The sequence below is a fragment of the Gobio gobio genome (genome assembly GCF_949357685.1).
Source record: "Gobio gobio genome assembly, chromosome: 21".
Classification (NCBI taxonomy): Eukaryota; Metazoa; Chordata; class Actinopteri; order Cypriniformes; family Gobionidae; genus Gobio; species Gobio gobio.
The window spans coordinates 18,663,302-18,684,614 of NC_137117.1; the positions used below are offsets into that span (position 1 = coordinate 18,663,302).

The 21,313-nt window shown below is 38.8% G+C and overlaps 1 protein-coding gene across 1 annotated transcript in view; it reads left to right on the forward strand.

Annotated features, from left to right (window-relative positions):
* The window catches only part of plxna2 (plexin A2), a gene marked incomplete at its 5' end in the record, with an annotated part of 214,058 nt that overhangs the window by 183,478 nt on the left and 9,267 nt on the right, over nt 1-21,313 (forward strand). Inside the window, 6 exons of the mRNA XM_079802461.1 lie at nt 903-969; nt 4,721-4,867; nt 5,162-5,321; nt 7,020-7,123; nt 16,859-16,958; nt 19,763-19,953. Of these exons, the coding sequence (XP_079658587.1) occupies nt 903-969; nt 4,721-4,867; nt 5,162-5,321; nt 7,020-7,123; nt 16,859-16,958; nt 19,763-19,953 (769 nt within the window). The remainder of the gene's footprint in view (nt 1-902; nt 970-4,720; nt 4,868-5,161; nt 5,322-7,019; nt 7,124-16,858; nt 16,959-19,762; nt 19,954-21,313) is intronic.

Consider the following 21,313-nt stretch of genomic DNA (forward strand, 5'->3'; position numbering starts at 1 on the left):
CAGCGCTTGCTCTCACGTGTGACCCTGAAGTGTGACCCCCTCAAACAGAATACACACGCGTGCATACGCTCAAACACACGTATACTCTCCCACACTCTGTGTTTGCGGGCTGTCTCAGTGGTGTAATCATAGTTATTTCCACATGCATTAAGAGAGTCATTTTCTCTCGCTGCTGTTGAGTAAATTGCCGGTGTGCTCCTCACCGGCCCCATGGCGGCCGAACAGAGTGCATAAAAGTGTGTGCGTGCGCATAACTTCGCAGCCATCGCCGCGACAATTACGCAGCTGATATTACATCGTCCGGTGATGCTTATGTGTGTTTGTAATACCCATAAGTGAACACAAATAGCCAAGCCAGATAGAGACAGAAAGTATTTTCTGGGGTGAAAGGAGGAATGTTTTGCAGGGAAAGAGAGCTATTGGTATTCCACAGGCGTGCTCAGCCGTCAGAACGAGGGAATAACCCTTTCATGTATTTTTCATGCTCGTTAACCACTCCCGTCGGGGTGCTGTTTGTTCTCTCTTCCTCTGTCTGCCTTATCTTTCCCTCTCTCCCTCTATCTCTTCGGTTTTCCACCTGCTCTGTATTCAACAAACCCTCGGCTCTTCCTTTTTGTCTCGTCCCAAATTATTGCCCACCACTCTAGAGATCCTCGTTTGAGTCATGTGTTTGCCGTTTGTGGGTTTGTGTCTGTCTCCTGTCTCAAAGCAAAGAAAGAAGGAAAGAGACAGGGGGTGGTCAGAAGAAAAAGAGTCTGGAGTGACTGACAGAGAAGGAAACTAGCAATGTTTTTCTCACATCAAAACCCAGCCATTATTAAAGAAACAAATGTAAAAATGTGCAGTTATTCTTTGAGATGCGTCATCATCTGATAATGTTTGTGTTTATTTGTGTGTTTCAGGACGGAGTCTGTAGCTGAGAAGATGCTAACCAACTGGTTCGCTTTCCTGCTTCATAAGTTCCTGAAGGTAACTTGCTTCTTTGACTTCCCGTATGAGTACTAGTCTCATGTAGACAGACTTTTGACACTCAGCATGAAGTCTGGTTCACTCTGAAGCTTATTCGGGCTCAGAGCCGCCCAATTAGACAGGAAGCAGCTGTCATGTCATGATCAACTAGAGTTTGTATGTTTGTAGGAGCTCATTCAAATAATTGGAGTTTCTACAAACAGCCATATCAAAGACATTAACGTGTGTAGACTTCATGGTCGTGGTAGAAGTTTAGCATCAAGTTGTGCTTAAGGATATCCTGCTACTAAGTCCCTTGAACTAAAATATATTTTTATATTTTCCCATGAATGGGGCAAATCCAGTGAGTAGTTAGGCAGTAGTAAGGCTTATTTTAGTAATCTGGGAACGTTTAAACACAAATTTGTTTCCTAGAAAGACATTTGGGGGTTTTTTTTGTCCAAAATGGAGCAGGTGGTCCGTAAGTAGTGGTCCAGTGGGTTAAACCATGGAACTGATATGCAGAAGTTTGCTAGTTCGATCCCAGTGGTCAGCACAAGTGTGTCCTTGAGCAAGGCACTTTACTCCATGTTGCTCCAGGGGGATTGGCCCTGTAATAAGGGCACTGTAAGTCGCTTTGGATAAATATAAATATATAAATATAAGTAAATGTGAATGTGCAGTATACACTACATACTGCATACTAACTGAACACATTATGCAAAAATAAACATTAAAAGGAGTTGTTCACTTCATAATTAAAATTTCCTGATATATTACTCACCCCTCATCATTAAAGATGTTCATGTCTTTCTTCAGTCGAAAAGAAATTAAGGTTTTGAGGAAAACATTCCAGGATTTTCCTCCATATAGTGGACTTCAATGGGTTGAAGGTCCAAATTGCAGTTTCAATGCAGCTTCAAAGGGCTCTACACGATCCCAGCTGAGGAATAAGTGTCTTATCTAGCGAAACAATCTTGTTTTTCGGTCATTTTCTAAAAAATATAAAATACTTTTTAACCACAAATGCTCTTCTTGCTCTGATCTGCGATGCGCCACGCATTGCGTCATCACGTTGGAAAGGTCACACGTGGCGTATGCGAAAGTACCGATCAAGTGTTAACAAAGAGAACATGCAAAGACTAAATCAAACAGCCTTCACAAAAAAAGGTAAAGCAATGATGTCGGACGATTTTGAAGTTGGAGGAGAAAATGAGATGGAGTTTTTCACCGTACCGCGGTACTTCTGCCTACGTCACACGTGACCTTTCCAGCGTGATGACGTAATGCATGGTGCATCGCAGATCAGAGCATTTGGGGTTAAAAAGTATACATTTTTATATTTTCGCTAGATAAGACCCTTATTCATCAGCTGGGTTTATGTAGAGCCCTTTGAAGCTGCATTGAAACTGCAATTTGGACCGTTGTACCCCATTGAAGTCCACTATATGGAGAAAAACCCTGGAATGTTTTCCTCAAAAACCTTCTTTTCGCCTGAAGAAAGAAAGATGTGAACATCTTGGATGATGTGGGGTGAGTAATATATCAGGAAATTTTAATTCTAAAGTGAACTACTCCTTTAAAACAGTAGTCTGTGCTCATTGTTATTAACTCGCCCACATGACCTCATTATGTCCATATTTAATTGTGTAAAAGATACCTGCTTATAATTTCAGAAAAAAAATCGTTTATTTTTAGCTTTTTTTTTATTCTAATTGTGTGTAAAAGGAAAAGGAAGACAATGCATGGTGGGATACAGTACAGCTCAGAAGCTTAGTTCACTATTTGGCTAAATTAGTAGGTCATCTTCTAGGTTTTACATACATAAAGAATATTCACAGTATACACTACCGTTCAATAGTTTGAAACTAATCTCTCATGGTCACCAAGGCTGCATTTATTTGCATTAAGCATACAGGCAATGTTATAAAATATTATTGCAATCTAAAATATTTTCTATTTTAAACGGTTGGTTTACCCAAAAATTTTAATTGTCATCATTTACTCACCCTCAAGACGTTCCAAACCTATAAGACTTTCGTTCATCTTCAGAACACAAATAAAGATATTTGAATGAAATCTGATAGATTTCTGTCCCTCCATTAACTACCACTTTGACGCTTCAAAAAGTTAATAAAGAGATTGTAAAACTAATTTAAATGAATTGAGCGCTTTAGTCAAAATTTTCTGAAGAGGCTTGATCGCTTTATTCAGTGAAAAGATTTAATTTAGGGTTTTCTTCACATATAAACATTAATCAACTCACACAACAGATGTGGTAAATGGAAGCTCAAGTATGCTTGCTTGATGTGTGAAAACCAATGAGGTTCCTTCTCTTGTGTTACACAGCACATTTGAGCTTCTGCAAGAACCAATGAGGTTTGTTCTCGCGCAACAAGCAAGTAAAGTTGAGCTTCTGTTTCCTGATCAAGGTTTATATGTGAATAAAAGCGTAAATTAAGTCTGTTCGCCATATAAAATGATCAAGTCTCTTAAAGGGTAACTTCAGTGATTTAGCATTAGGCTTTGTATCAGTAGAAACCCGGTTGTATATTCAAATCATGGTACTTTCCCCCCTCATATCCCCCTGAGACGAGATAATTATGCATTTTATTTCTGGAAAAGATTTTTTGGCCAGAGGCTAAAGACGACAGCCACTAGATGGAGCTGTTCCGCATGTTATCAACCCGCCCACAAGGGGAAAGATCTCGCGCACAGAATGTAAGACACAGACGGCCGCACGGACAATCATAATAACGGAGCGCGGTGCAGAGTAAAGTGAGTGTTTCAACTTTTCAATTAATTCCTGTGATAGTTTAGCTTCCATATGCGATCTGAAAACGTGCCAGACTGGCGCTTAACGGTACCTCAGCTCTTCGTGATGAAGGAAATCACACACTGCTGAGGAAATCTGACACTGCTGTGTCTGTGCCGTGACTTTCGTTCGGCTCACTCACACTTTATTGAAAAGACACGTTCAGTTTTTCATTGTAGTGTTTATTCTCTAACTGAACAAAATGATTGTATTACTATGAAGATCAAAACGACGGTGCACGGAGTGGCCTCGTAGGGCAGCAAAGCAAGTGCATTCTGGGAGTTGTTGTCTTTCATCCACATGAGACAAAAATACATTTTCTGTCTTTTCTTAGTCTAGAAGGCACCAAACTCAAAAATAATTTCACATTTCTACTGCATAAATGACCCAGTTTAAATACAAAGCTTAATGCTAAATCACTGAAGTTACCCTTTAAAGAAACTTTTGACTAAACCACTCAATTTGTGTGGATTATTTTTACGATCTCTTTATGAAGTTCTTGAAGCGTCAGAGTGGTAGTAGACTGTCAATGGTGGGACAGAAATCTTTAATTTTTCATTAAAAATATCTTCATTTGTGTTCTGAAGAAAAGTCTTACAGGTTTGGAACAAAATGAGGGTGAGTAAATGATGACAGAATTTTCATTTTTGGCTTAACTGACCCTTTAATACGTTTTAAAATGTAATTTATTCCTGTGATGGCAAAGCCGATTTTTTTTTTTTTTTTACACATACAGCATTTATTTGAAATATAAATCTTTTGTAACACTGTAAATGTCTTTACTGTCACTTTTGATAAGTGTAGTGCATCTTTGCTAAATCTTTAAAAAAAAAAAAAACTTTTGATTGGTAGTGTACATACTATATATTACAGAAATAGTTCCAACCTTAGGCAAGTCAGTGTGTTTCCAGTAATGATGAAGTAATAACAATGTGTGTTTGGTGTCTGTGTCTACAGGAGTGTGCAGGCGAGCCTCTCTTCATGCTGTACTGTGCTATAAAACAGCAGATGGAAAAAGGCCCTATAGACGCCATCACCGGAGAGGCCCGATACTCCCTCAGCGAAGACAAACTCATCCGGCAACAGATCGACTACAAGACGCTGGTCAGCATCACACACCCTCATAATCACACTAATAAACATGGTATCTTATAAACTCTCATGAATGTCAGTGCTGTCACTGTATGTGTATAAAAGCAGGCAGTCTGGCCAAGGGAGGGTAGTGCTCATTAGTCTCTCATACCCTGCTAAGGCTGAGATTGGGGTCCTGCAGTGGGTGTGAAATTAGATTTCTCGGGCCAGGAAATGGCCTTTTCCAGAGCCCCGCTCTGCACCTACGGCTTCACCGACCACTGCACAACATCTCATCATTCTCATCCTCTTTTTTCCCCCCTCCAGATCTTAAACTGCGTCAACCCAGAGAACGAGAACAGCCCAGAGATCCCGGTCAAGGTTCTGAACTGTGACACTATCACGCAGGTCAAAGAAAAGATTCTAGATGCCGTGTATAAGAACATGCCGTATTCACAGAGACCCAAAGCTGTGGACATGGACCTGGGTGAGTTAAACTGCCTTACACAGCATAGCAGGATGGAGTTTCATTTTGCTTTCATACAACAGTTGGATATTTAAGAATTTCATTTGAAGTAACTAACATTTAGATAATATTTTCAGTTACTTTGTCAATTTTTGTTGCACCAAAAATACGATTTCAAACGAAACCACAGCAGAATTTTTTTTTTTTAAATGAATCGTTGAGTGAATGAATCAGTCGTTTCAGAGACTGTCATAAAAACATTTCCTTTATTTATCAGTGTTTTAAAGGAATCAGTTGACTGAATGATTACTCGCTCATAAAAAATTACTTGTAACATTCCTGAATGAATCTTTTAAACAAATCATTTAAGGGAATGATTCAATGACTCACTCATAAAGACTATCAACTGATTAATTCCTTAAAGGGATAGTTAACCTAAAAATAAAAATTTTCAAGCCAGATTTACTCACCCTCAAGCCATCCTAGGTGTATAGTGTTTATAGATTCTTCTTTCAGACTAATATAATCGGAGTTATATTTAAAAATGTCCTGGCTCTTCCAAGCATTAAAATGACAGTAAATGGCAGCCCAAAATTCGAAGTCCAAAAAAGTGCATCCATCCATTATAAAAGTAATCCATGCAGCTCCAGGGGGTTAATAAAGGATTTCTGAAGCGAACCGATTGTTTTTTGTAAGAAAAATATCCATATTTAACACGTTATAAAGTAAAATATCTAGCTTCCGGCGGACCGCCTGCCTTCCGTATTTAACTTACAATGCATAACTGACATTTTTAATATAACACATGCGGTCTTGGTCACTAGACATGAAGTAAGTGTACAAGATTGTCCCAGGTCTGAAAAACGGCACACAATCTCTAATACACTTGTATTGTTCCAGACGTTTTTAAGGAATCAGTTGGATGAATGATTCAGTTACTTGATTAATTCCTGAATGAATCTGTGCTTTTGAACAAAATGTTTGAGTGAATGATTTAATGACTGACTTGCAGTCCAAAGACGATCACTTGTTTTGTTCCTTAGTAAATTGCTTTTAAAAGAATCATTTGAATGAATGATTCATAAGATAAAAGTCACAAATCACCACTTTGTTTAAGAAATGTAAACTAATTTTAATGTAATGTTGTCTGTAATAAATAAGCAGTGATGGAAATGTACAATATTTGTGCGTATACACAAGCAGGTGCATGTGTGACCCAGGTAAAAGCTGACAGACGGCGCTGACAGACTGACTCCACATTTCATTTCTGGCACACAAACATCCATCTCACACACATACGCGCCGCACAAAAGCCCCCTGTCAGCGGTGCAAATCATCCTTCCAGCACCTTGGCCAGAACAATCTTCTCCATGATGATGTTCTGTCTCTGTAGCTGCAGAACTGGCATTGCTTTTGTGTGTGTGTGTGTGTGTGTGTGTGTGTGGTGGTAGGTTTCTGCAGGCATCATCTGTGCATTTGGCAACCACGTAAACTAATAAACCCCATTCAACAGAGGAGAAAATCAATGATCACTCTCGCTCTGAGCCTGTCTATATCCTATCAGCTCTCTCTTTAGCATTTAATTATACCCTGCCGTGTGTGCACACACATTTCTAACCCATGTGAAAGACACATTCAGTACTTTGGATCAAATCAATCTGCTTTGAGCTGGGGGAGGTTCACTGTGTCTGTTTTAATGGCAAATGTTTGATTTTTCAGAGTGGCGTCAGGGACGAATGGCCCGAGTGGTCCTGCAGGATGAAGACATCACCACTAAGATTGAAAATGATTGGAAGAGGCTCAACACTCTCATGCACTATCAGGTACAAAAGAGGACACACACGCTCATATATAATCTCATGGTGCCCTCTTCTGTCTATGCGAGTAGACATTAAAAGGGATGTATCAAGGATTTTCTTCTTTTTTTTTTTTATTAAAATAAAAAAAGAATTTGATGTACTAGTATGTAGATATACTCATCCATTCTCAATACAAAGCTCCTCCCCAGTGCTAAAAATTTAAGTATTTAGATATCTTTAATAAATAAGTATATACTTTATAGACTTATTAAAAATATATATATATATATTATTTTTTTCTCTGAAAACAAGTGTGACTATCTTGAGACAAAAACACTAAGAAAACTAAGATTTTTGCATTGAAACTAAACTGAAAAATAAACAGGTTATTCAATTGTCATGCTGTTGATGTGACAACTGTAAGCATATTAGCATATTTCCGCTCATGTTTATATATTAATCAGTGTGAAACATCTTTTTTTGAGGTTGTTGGTACTCATTTCATATGCAAAATGGTTAAGTATGAAATATTGCAGAGAAGGCAGATTTGAACTGTTACTAATATAAAAACTGGGAAAAGGAAAATGCTACAAAATTGTAGATTTATGGCTCCTTGGTAGCATCAGGAATCTTTAAGTAAAACGTATCAATAAGGACAACGCGCTACAAAAGTAATCCTCTGTATATCCATTTAACTCCTCAGACATGAAACAATTAAGCAGAACCAAAAAAACATTTCCTTTATCGTCCAGTGCTCCAAAATGTCTCGCTGTGAGTGTTCGGCTCCAGGGAGACAGACGGCTGATCTCTGTCTGAATCGCACTACACAGGACAGTATAATAGAGGACAATTATTGAGCTCTGCGACTGAAAATTTTAAGTGTGTGGCTGTGAAAGTGCTGGTGTGTGCTTGTGTGTGTGTGTGTGTGCGCGAGAGAGAGAGAGAGAGAGAGAGAGAGAGAGAGAGGTTGTCCTTTACCTTCAGTGGATTAATTACAGCCTTTACCTTGTCTTTACTTCAGACACCACAGAGACAGCACACGTCAGAGCAGGTACCTGATAACAGCGGTTAGAGAGAGAGAGAGAGAGTGTGTGTGTGTGTGTGTGTGTGTGTGTGTGTGTGTGTGTCCAGAGGAGAAGCCACAGGGCAAGCGCACACATATTCTCATAATTACTTCTGAAAGAGCTCATCATATGTGCTGTTAGAATGTGAGATCTGAGGATGATGAGGCAAACATGAAGAGAGAACACACTGGAAAAAAAGGAAATGTCATTTCTGGAGTGTTTCACACTGCCTTTACAAAAGTTTACCATGGTAACCATATTTCAGTCTTACTACAGTGAAACAATATTTATTTATTTTTAAATCAAAATTTTAAAAAGTTCCCATATTACTTGTATACAAAGAGTTAGACGTGAAAACGTCTCACTGTGGGCGCTTGAGAGCGTTTTTGCAGCATTTTTTTTTTTTTCAGTTGAGACTCTTTGCTTGTTATGATACAGAATATCCATGGAAGTGTTACTAGTATCTCAGTTCACAGATAGTTTTTTTTTTCTGTATTGATTCTATATAATAATGCAGATACAATGTAAAGTATTTGCTCTGGCTCTTGTTTTAAATAATTTTGTTCCGTTATTATGCTGCTTGTTTTCATCAGTTGACATTGTACAAGCAGAATGTTGAATGTTGTTGGTCAGTGTTGTATTTGTCCCGCCCCTCCTCCACTGTGATTGGATGGCTGGGTGAAAAGTGACAGTGATGAGCGCTGTGAACATTCTTCAACTTTCGGCGAGCAGTAAAAATCGCTGAGCGCTCAGTGCTTGAGTGTGAAATACTCGCTCAGTGCCTCGTTACACTCATGGCGTTCTAAAAACGCGCCGCTCCCATTGAAAACAATTGAATAAGTGAAAAAATGCTTTGGTGGACACACGGCCTAATAGAAAGTATTGCGCTGTAGAGAGGACTAAGGCCTATTTTAAGAGAGCAGACAATATAACCACCAGCTTTATTAAGTCCACCTTGCTAGTACAGTGTTGCCTTTTGCCCTCAGAACTGATTCTTAATTTTTCGTGGCATTGATTCAACAAGGTGCTAGAAACATTCCTCAGAGATTTTGGGCCATATTGACATGATAGCATCACACAGTTGCTGCAGATTTGTCGGCTGCACATCCATAATGCGAATGTCCCGTTCCACCACATCCCAAAGGTACTGTATTGGATTGAGATCTGGTGACTGTGGAGCTAATTTGAGTTTCATGTTCAAGAAACCAGTTTGAGATAATTTTATTTTTGTGACATGGCACATTATCCTGCTGGAAATAGCCATCAGTAGATGGTACACTGTGTTCATAAAGGGATGGACATGGTCAGTAACAATACTCGGGTAGGCTGTGGAGTTTAAACGATGCTCAATTGGTACTAAAGGGCCTATATATATATATACAGCTCTTGAAAAAAATAAGAGACCACTTAACATTGAGAAATAAATGTTAAGTGGTCTCTTAATTTTTTCCAGAGCTGTATATCGTGATTAATAGCATCTAAAATAAAAGTTTGTGTTTACTTAATATATGTGTGGGTACTGTGTATAATTATGATGTATATATAAATAATTTCCTGTATATATTTAAATATTTGCATGTATATACTGTGTATATAATTTATCTTATAAAGAAATATAATTTTTTAACAAAAATATAAAAATGTTCTTAAATATATACATGCATGTGTGTATTTATATATAAATATTAATTATACACAGTACACACAAATATAACCCTTTTGCTTTTGCTCTTTTGTTTCTCTGCTCTGACAGTCTCTATGAAAGAGCAACATCTATCTCATTACCGTCTCAATGCGATTTTCTTCTGGGTATGTCATTTGTTGTGCCGTTGTGAAAGTAAATCGCAAGATGTCTTGCCTATGGAGCTGTATACTAACTATTTGCTATATTAACTCTCGGAGACCAGTGAAATAGAGAGTTTAGAGAAAGAGAAGAGAAAAAACAGAAGGCAGGGAGCTTTCACATTAAAATACAGGACTCCTACGTCCTCCACACAAGCACCCTCGCCTCTCTCCGGAATTACTACAGATATGCTAAACTCAGACATTCGTCGAGTTCCTCAATAGAGTAAGGGCATATTTTAAGAGAGCAGACAGTATAATCAGCAGCTGTGTCTTTCTAACGTTTTGTGCTGTTCATAAACCTGTGGTCATGTTCTTCTCTGATTGCTCATTTTGATTGCACAGGGTTGATTAGAGCACTAGCCATGAAAAAGTTTTCATCAGTCAGCTAGCGTGGTCGTATTTCTCTAGGCTCTGCTTCTTCTCCCACTCGCTCGCTCACTCTCTTTCTTCTTTCTCTCACTCATCCACTCTTACTTGAAATCAGTGAGCCTCTTGACCTTGCGTAGGCTGAATGACATTACAGGAGACTGGCAGTGTGTCCCTGATGGGCCACTGTACTCCTCAAATTTCCAATTTAAATAGTTGGAGCAGCGTGAGAGACACTGGCATTAACAATTCAAATAAACAGAGGCTCTGTTAATGTGTGCATTATTATCTCCTGTATCTCACAGGAATGCCACAGTGGTGGAGAAATCATTTCAAAGAGGCGTTTTGACTAGGAGAGTGTGCAGACTCGACTAGTTATTCTTAGGGAACCCTGCTGAAATAAAACTGCTTACATCAGTCTCAACTCGATTATCGGTCTTAAAGGGGGTCTATTCTGCAAAATTCACTTTGACAGATATATTGTTTTTAAACATAATTATGTGTACACAATCACCCTATTATGGTAAAAATCCATCCACTGTGTTATTTTCCCCATAAATCAGAAGCAGTGTCTCAAAACAAGCATTCGTTGTGACCATGAAACAGACCCCGAGACATATTACATCTAGTAAAAAGGGACATAATACAGTAGGTCCCCTTTAAATGGTTTAAGGTGCTCTCTCTCAACCTGGCTAAGCAGAACTTTAGCTGGTCTACCCAAACATAGTCTCAGCCTCAGACGTGACGCCCACAGGCCTTTGGCTGAACGTCTGATGCATATGGGATACTTATCTGGAGACACTTCAGGATTTTCGAAGTCGTCATCTGATTGAATTCTACAGGATGTCCGCGAGACGTGTGTGTTGCGTTCTTTAACGGTCCGTCTAGAAACAAATGCCGTGAAGCCAAACTCCCTTGTGGAAGAACGGTGTCGTGTTTATAAATGAGACAATGAACGCTTACCACGATCAACTAAGCGCTGGATTTTCAAAAGTATGTGAGGTTCCATTGTTGCAGTAAACTTGAACAACGTTCTAGAATTAATAATCTATAGACTTCATTTTCTACATCTATAGACTACATTTTCACGCCCATAAACATGACGTGGAACAAAAACTGTGATTGGTTGCGTTACATGTCAGTCAAACTCTTGGGCGGTCCTCGACCAATGAAGGTCTGGCTTTGCAAGACTAACCCAAACCTGACCAGCTGACAAGTGCCCAAAACTCTTCTAAAACCATCAAGACTAGATAACAGCAGAAGTCCAGTTAAAGGGATAGTTCACCCAAAAATGAAAATTTTATATTTTTCTGCTTACCCCCAAAGCATCCAAGATATAGGTGACTTTGTTTCTTCAGTAGAACACAAACGAAGGTTTGTAACTCCAACTGTTGCAGTCTGTCAGTCGTATAATGCATGTGAATGGTAACAAAATCTATGAGAGTAAAAAAACATGCACAGACAAATCCAAATTAAACCCTGCGGCTCGTGACGACACATTGATGTCTTAAGACAAATAAACCGAATAGTATTTCAATTTTTTTATACCTCTAATACACCACTATGTCCATCTGATCACGAAACTACACCAGATCGTGTACAGACCTCACACACCGGAAGTGATCGCGCACTCAAGGCTGATGGACATAGTGGTGTATTAGAGGTAATGATATAAATCCTGTTTGGTTTCTCGCACAAACCGATTGTTTCGTGTCTTAAGACGTTACATAGTAAACAGAAAATACACCTACCGTTTTTGTTGTTTTTGAAAGAAGTCTCTTATGCTCACCAAGGCTGCATTTGTTTGATCAAAAATACTGTTAAAACAGTAATTAAATGAAATATTATTCAACAAAATTTAAGGATTCTTTGATAAATAGTTTTTAAAATCAGAATTTAAAACTTTTGTAACAAATTAAATGTATTTACTGTCACTTTTAATTCATGCTATGTATCCTTGTTGAGTAAAAGTATACATTTCTTTAAAAATGAACGAATTTGTGCTTTCAAATCTGCTGACTGGATGATTCATTAACTTTCAGAATTGATTAAGGACTAAGTGTTATATTAATAACTGTTATTAATAAAACAAAATCTAGATTCCATTTGATTATTTTTGGCACTTTCCCAGAAGCCAGCTCTGTGTGTGTGTGCGTTTAGCACAAGCTCTTGATGCTCATAAGTGTAAGTAAGCTTTGTTGGCTCTAAAAGAAAATAGATAAACATCTCTGTTGTATATCATTGTATAAGGCGCTTGGCATAGATCACTACCGGGGGTTAAGCTGTCTTTTAGAGTGCTGACAAAGCTCAAGGACTTACAGTCTGACATATGACCGTGTCTATAGAACTGCCAGTCACTTTTATTTTAGACATACAATGTAGATGTACATAGTGAATATTGCTTAAATACCCTTAGATTTTCCTTTATAGGTATTCTATGCCTGTTATACGTCCCTCAATGCATTCATCATGTGTATTATGATGCTTTCATCCATTTCGGCTATTAAACGCCCATCATTCTGCTGTGTTTATCATGTGGCAAAGGCGTTTCATGCTCTTTGTGCAAGCGTGACCGAGCCTGCCGTATTTCAAAGAAGAGTCAGAATGGCGGACACATCTCCGCATCCTTCCCCACCGCCTGGATGCAGCGTCTGAGTTAAAGGCGCATTAGCTTGCGGATCGCCATCAGATAGAGCGCAGGCAGGGGGATCAGAGATACATGAGGAAAGGGGGTCAGCTGTCTGCTTGATGCAAACGTTATCATGAGGAAAGCTCACTCCTTATCACTCTCACACCCACCGGCGGACCGCCTGCCTGGCTGAGGATTATCCCTCAAGGGCGAATGCTTCTCCCCTCCATCATTGAGGCTCCGTACAGCCTCCACCTCCACCGCAGAGACCCACTGTGAGAGATGAAGAGTAGATTGTGCATGAGGAAGCATGGAGGAAGTGTGGAGCCAAAAATATGTTACAAATCCAAATACCTGAAATACAAAGTTCTGTCATGAAACTCTAGATGGCGCTGGCTAATAGGTCCTTAAATGGTTAGTTCACCCAAAAATGAAATTATCCCATAATTTTCCTCACCCTCAAGCCATCCTTGGTGTATACAACATTCTTCTTTCAGACGAATACAATTATAACGGGTTATATTTAAAAAATGTCCTGGCTAATCCAAGCTTTATAATGGCAGTGAATGGCAGCCCAGAATTTGAAGCCCAATAAACTGCATTCATCCATTATAAAAGTAATCCACACAAGCTAAATATTTTACTTTTGTGTTAAATATGGATATTTTTCTTACAAAAACCCATTGATTCGCTTCAGAAGGCCTTTATTAACCCGCCAGAGCTGTATGGATTGCTTTTATAATGGATGGATACACTTTTTTGGCCTTCAAATTTTGGGCTGCAATTTACTGTCGTTATAATGCTTGGAAGAGCCAGGGCATTTTTTTATTTTTATTGTATGCGTCTGAAAGAAGGAAGTCATATACACCTAGGATGGCTTGAGGGTGAGTAAATCGTGGGGTAATTTTCATTTTTGGGTGAACTATCCCTTTAACCCAACCTGCTTACAATCAAATTGTTATCTGTTGGCCACAGCTAATTGTTGGTTAGCATTTGCCTTAGCAGTGCAGCGCACTGTCAGAAACCCTCCACCTTCCCCAGCTCCACCTGTGACTACTATTTGATGCTTACTAGCCATACCAGTTCCACGACTCAGGAGAACAGAAACTCTGGAGGGAGAAAGTGGGCAATGAAAAAGACGTCTGTGAGTGTCATCTTACTCGGCCACCTCTCTGAGGTGATTCGTCCACAGTCCTGGACTCTTTCAAGTGTCACTCCAGTCAGGCTATTAGCCCTGTCTGCACTGAGAATCTGCCAAGGAGAAACCTGCACTAATAGGGCCGGAGCTTATGGAGGCGTACAGGGGCTAAAGTAACACCATCATCAGCTGTGAGATTGTAGGGAGGTGAGTGAAGACTCCTAACTACCCTCAGCCTTCAGCGGAGCTCAGGAGGTGCTTGTAGTCTCCATTTTGGTGCACAGAGAGGTTTTCTGAAATGAAATGACTGTTGACGGAGATCATAGACTGTGGCACTTGACCTAGTTCACTTGTATCTGAAAGACCTTCTTTGGCTTATAGAGGAAGTTGTTGACCTATTTTCAGTAGCTTTTGTTAAACAAAAACCTTATCATCATCATCATTACATGATTTTTAACATCTGGGCTAAAAGTGAAAAAAAATTGTACTGTATTGTATATATTTACACACACACTTATTTACATGCACTTATATATTTATTTTGATATCTGAAGAAAATGAGTGAATATTGGTAATGTGGGTAGTCGTTATGAGTGTTTACACACTGTTTTTTTAGTGGATCCTAGTTTTTTCTTCTTCTTTTTTTTATTACTGGCCCACCCCAAATCTATAATATTCTAGTCCTTAGATACGACTCTTTTCCCTCCTGTAATCTAAATTTTTGACCCATATTAGATGAAAATCAGTCATCTAGAAGTAATAGCATAGTATGAGCAATATCAACAGTACTAATAACTAGAAAACACATTTATTAAATTCTCTTGTGAGACCAAGATAAGCACCTCAAAAGCTTCAGCCAGGATTTTGCCAGTTCACTTTCAGGAAGTTGCTTTCTTGTGCTGAATTGAGGTTGAGTCAGTTGTCTTTGTGAGGGTAGACCTCATTTCCTCTGCAGCTCTTGACAGTTCAGATTAATACAGAAGATCAGATGGAGCTCAGGCACTCACAGAGCAGACAGAGAGAAATGGAGAGTTTCACCCCAATATATAAAAGTCCTGGACCTCATCTTTCCTCATCCTTTCTACTTTCTCATCTCCAAATGATTCAGTCGCTACATTCCCTCGCCTGTCAAACTCTTCCTTTTGACCCTTCTTTGTGTTTGTATTTTTATCATTACCCTCCATTCTAAATCTTAGTTACACTCTTTTCTCTCTCTCTCTCTCTCTCTCTCTCTCTCTCTCTCTCTCTCTCTCTCTCTCTCTCTCTCTCTCTCTCTCTCTCTCTCTCTCTCTCTCTCTCTCTCTCTCTCTCTCTCTCTCTCTCTCTCTCTCTCTCTCTCTCTCTCTCTCTCTCTCTCTCTCTCTCTCTCTCTCTCTCTCTCTCTCTCTCTCTCTCTCTCTCCAAATAGATCAAAAGAAAAAAAGAGGGGAAAAAAACATGTACATTGTACTATATTGTATATATGTTATCACATAACTCAACAAGTGGTTATTACAGAGAGCAGTGGTGAGACTGGAAAGAGCAACAAAATAAAATAAAATAAAAAGGGGAAGAGGGTTCCCTCTCTCTCTCTCTCTCTCTGTGAATCCAGCTGTGGGTTATTCTTGTGTTTATTATTTTTTATATTACTATTTCTTATTAAATTGTATCACATGAAACCGTTTTCACTCAGAAAATGCTAGTAAATTGCACAAATATTTACAATGAAATATTAAAGTAGAAAGAATTAAATAGTATTTTCTTGTAAAACATACTCCAGTAATCAAGTTCAAATTAAGTAATCATCTTGTGCATTTAAGTTCCTTTTTCCTTTCTCTTCTTCTTGGACTGCTCAAATATGCAGCGTACAGCTATATTATGTCCTATTTCAGCTCAGTACTCACTTTTCTGGAGTGTACAAGGTACAGCTCGCCATTACATTTCAATGAGCCTCCCTTTCTCTCTTCTACTCCTTCTGTCATCTTTGAGTGCTGTAGAATGACGTATGTCCCAGTGAAGGAGTGCTTTGTCATATGTTCATATGTAAATGTGGGTTTATAAGGCTGTTATTAGTGCATTCGAATTTTAGGTGTGCTTCAGCCAAGTTGATGTAAGAGTCGTTGTTTCGCGTCAATGTTTTTGTTAGCATATCCAGTTGAACCCACCAGATGTGGCGCTGCTGCGTTCATCCAAAACATGATCACTCTAAATTTTAATGTAGACACGTGCTTTTTCTGTAAAGCTGCTTTGAAACGATACGTATTGTGAAAAGATCTATACAAATAAAAGTGAATTGAATTTAAGTTTCTTAAATTGAATTCAACCCTAGTTTCTTGTCTAATCAATCTAGTCCTTTTTCTGAGCAAACCACAAGAGACGAAACTCTGCTTTTACCCGAGAAATGCTTTAATGCGCATTTGATCGGAGAACACAGCGTGAACACCCCTTATATATTTCTAAGTAGAACAGATCTTTTTGAAGCGCTTTAACGTTGCTTTATTTCAGCACTGGGGAGAAACGGAATAATTTCACACAGTTTTTGAAAAGCAATAGATTTGTATTGAGAATCTGTTCGGAAAGTAATATCAGCTCCTCAAAAGCAGAATAAAACGGCATTAGTTGTGCTCCACTATCTCGAACATTACTTGATAATAAAAGGCTGTGAAACCAAACACTGTGAAATAAGATTTAAGGGGGAAGGAAAGAGGCTTGACAGGAACGTTGTGTTTCTTGTACAGGTATCAGACCGCTGTGTGGTTGCTTTGGTGCCCAAGCAGACGTCCTCCTACAACATTCCTCCCACAACTAGCATCTCTCGGACTTCTATCAGTAGATACGGTGAGTATGTTTGTCTCATGATGCTGCTGCTGCACAATTCACTATAATTATCTGTTTAGCTAATTAGAAGCTTGATGTTTGTTCAGAGGTAAATATATGGTTGAAGACTGGCTTTAAATGACGCCTCTGATGAATGTGCGCACGAGCCACGTGCTGCAGTTTTGCTTTGCAGCCCTCAGGATGCCCAAGGGAGCCTTTGGGGCACCAGAGAATGAGAGTGAGAGCGAGAGAGAACACCAGGAAGGGCAAGAGGAAGAGAGAGAGGTGTTAGCAGTTAACATGAAGCTCAGTAATGCTGATTTCTCCGCTGAGTTTGGATGCCGCCTGTAATGGACACATTAGCTCCTTCCCCATAGCGTTGCTTTGAGGGAGTGCCACAGGGCTCCCCATCTGGCCCGTTCTCATTTTCCATCACACTGAGCTGCAGGCCACTCTCTGATTGCTAATTATGCTCCGCCGATGATGCTTCACACGGGCGAAAAAACTCAAATGACATGCAGCCAAATACCAGGGCCAGCGATGAAATGGAGCCCCTTGTGCGTTGTCACCTAGCAACCCTGCCAAACTATGCACACAAACATCTCACCTGGCTTCAATTCACTATATCCACATGAAACACGGCCCGTATCAGCACATTACAGTTTCATGAAAGAGTGTAATTATCTTCTCTTATCACTTGTAAACATAATGACATTTAAAGTTCAGGGAACGCTTCAAACGTCCAAAGACGCAAGGAGCAACCTGAGAAATATTCTTTAAAGCTATCTTTATTTCTCAGCCATGCTCTCCGTTAACCAACAAATCCTCCCCCTGAATTAGGTAGTAAAGAGTTTTTAGGGTTACGTTTGGCACTTTGATCTATTTTATTGCAAAAAGCTTGTTGTATATTTTAGGAAACTCATCTATTGGGAATGAGATGGCACAACACAGCGTAGTTTTTGGCTGTTTTTACAACCTGCTCTTGTGTGTGGTGCATAAAAAGCAGCTATCTCATCTGGCAGAGCCCTGGTGCCCATCAATCACGCCATGGCACAGCGGGCACAGCTGTGCACAGGCACCTGCTGATTGATTCATATCAATTTAATGCTCAACACTTAGCAGCTCGGCTCAATTTAGCATGCCAGCAACCCCGGCCCAAAATAACACACTGCTCATACACACCTCTGACTGGCGGAAGAGAGCAACACGCATCGAAAACACAGAACATCAATGCAGACAACCGGTTATGTTAGTATGTGATCAAGCGCCCTTCCAATAATAGTTTTTTTACTGCTTACTAAAAAAAAAGTTTACACTTTTATTTTTTTGTAAATTATTAACTGTAAATGTACATGTATATTATGAATATTTACACATTATCATAAAAGCATCCAGCCCATAAGTGAGTCAGAAATTACTTCACTAATCCCTCTGATTTAAAAAAATTAATAATAATAATTTGTTAGACTGATTGAAAGTCAATAAATGGTAATAGAAAATGTTTTATTTTATTATTTTTAATGGTATTATAAAAATACCATTATATTATTACATTCATTATATTAGCCAATTTTCCACCACATAAGAACAAATGATTTGGTAAAACAATTATAATTGTTAGACAAAAAGTTTAAATTATGTGGTACTAAGTTATAATATAAAAATATAAAAAAAAGTTTGTCATATTTATGAAAATTCTAAACAGTAAAATAAAAATAAAAATAAAACAAGTATAAAATATAAAAAAATTCACAATTAAGACAATGTTGACTGACGTAATTATTACTTAATCTCATAATTTTGACATTTTTTTTTTAGGACATAATTGATTTACCAAAGCATGATGGTAAAATAGGCTTCCATACTTTTTGACCAAAGAACCAAATCACAAGAATAATTAGTTTGTGAATCAGACTGAACTAAAGGTGCTGTTAAAGTCAAGATAGTCCCATTTTCAGTAGTGTGTACACTCACATAGTCTAGTAGTAATCTCTCAATGCCAATACTGTGGCAACAGTCAAAAGGACTGTAAGTTTGCAGTAGCTTTAGGTGGATTGAACCCGCAATCCTCTTCTTCCTGTACACCCCTGCTGCTAACACCACTATTTCGCCTGAATTCTCCCTTGTGACTCCGGCCTGCTCAAAATTCCACTTCTGTCTCGAAATAGCCGAGGCTATTTGCCTTCCTTTGCCGTTTCATATGCCCTTTGAAGCCAGGTGACGAGGACAGAAAGAACGAGAGAGAGAGAGAGAGAGAGAGAGAGAGAGAGAGAGAGAGAGAGAGAGAGAGAGAGAGAGAGAGAGAGAGAGAGAGACTTTGAAAGGATGCAAAAGAATATACCACCATTGTGAGAAGCTGATCTGACCTCCCAAGAGAGCACTCACCCACTCCAAAAAAAAAGCCACACATCTAATTGGAGAAATGAGCAAGACACTGATTATTTAACATGGGAGGATGGAGAAAAGGAGATGAGATGGATGAGCGGGGAGCTTAACTCATTAGAAATCTTTAGATGCATTGATTAGGTCCTGCGATGCAGACGTTTAAAGCATGTGTGCAGCACAATGAATCAGGACGAGCCAATTATGAAGCCTTTGAAGAGGAGGCCAGAGAGCGTCGACTCATCTTCCTAGGTCTCGAAACGAATACAGAGATGAATCCTCTACAGAGAGAGAGGAGGAAAGAGATACACAGGGTTAGACAGAGTAAATGAAATGTGAGAGGGCCGTGCTCCTATTCATCCCAAAGAATGACAATGTGGAAGAATGGTGGTGTAAGAAGATCATAATCCTCTTTCTATATCTCTCTCTCTCTATTCCCTCAGACTCAACATTCCGGTACACGGGCAGTCCGGACAGCCTGCGCTCCCGTGCTCCAATGATCACCCCAGACCTGGAGAGCGGGGTCAAAGTCTGGCACCTGGTGAAGAACCATGAGCACGGAGACCAAAAGGAGGGCGACCGCGGCAGCAAGATGGTATCTGAGATCTACCTCACCCGTCTGTTAGCTACTAAGGTAACTCATTTTAAACTTAAAGGTGAATTGAATAATGGGTTTGAAATGAACACCCAGCAACCAGCCAAAATCAACCATAATACGGGCTGTCTGAATACTCGATTCTGATTGGCTGGAAGGTGTGCAATAAACCGTTTAATGCACAGGTAGTTCCAAGTCAGTTTAATCACCAAAATAACTGCCATTTTACCCTTCCAGTCAAATCTTGCACTGCAAACACAGATGACAGCTTTAACTTGTCAATGCTGGCAAATGAACATGATATAAAATGGATAATCCACGGCTAGCTGTGCATTAAACAATTTTAACGGACGATTTTAATGGAGGCAAAGAACCGCCAGACTAATATATATTATAATATTAACTAATATATATAAGTGCTGCCAAACAATTAATCACATCCAAAATAAAAGTACGTAATGTGTGTGTACTATGTATAATGATGTATATATAAACACACACATGCATGTATATATATTTAAGAAAAATTTTATATTTATATATAATATAAATTATATAAATACAGTATAAACATACAAATATGTGTGTATTCAAATAAACATAATAAATTACACAGTACATACACATCAATTATGTAAACAAACTTTTATTTTGGATGTGATTAATCGTTTGACAGCCCTAATAAATATAAATATATATATATATATACACTGTATGTATTTATATAGGGGTGTGCATTGGGACTGCCCTCACAATTCGATTCGATTATGATTCACCAGGTAACGATTCGATTCAATTCGATTCTACGATGCATTGCGATGCATCAAAATTCTACTGCACACAAGGCAAATTTTTAATCAGTCATGAGGCAATACAAGCAGTCAGATATTGAACAACAGATTGTATTGGCTGCTATGTGTGTATTATCACTCTCCTGTCTCTTTGACATAAATGTCATTAAATAAAATAAAATTGAATGGTACAGGGTATTGGATATGGCATTTTTAAACCTGAAAAAGAAAACATAAATCACTGCTTTCAGTGCTTTGAATGAGAAATGTTTCTCTTCTCTGCTTTAGAACCATTTGAAATTAAATAGAGCAATAATAACAGCCAACTTTTTCCAGCAGTGAACATAAGTGTTTTAATTAATCAGTAATCTCCCTCCGCCTCAGCCATCTTGATTGTTGTTGTTGTTATGACCCCGGAAGTAATTGAAACTTCACAACTTTATTTTCCAACTCAAGGCCAGAAAATAAACAATGACATAATCGATTATGGCACTTAGCCACATCGATGCTGAATCGTGCATGCCCCGCATTGCGATGCATTGCCGAATCGATTATTGTTGACACCACTATATATACATACTGTAATGTTCACAATGAAAATGGAACTA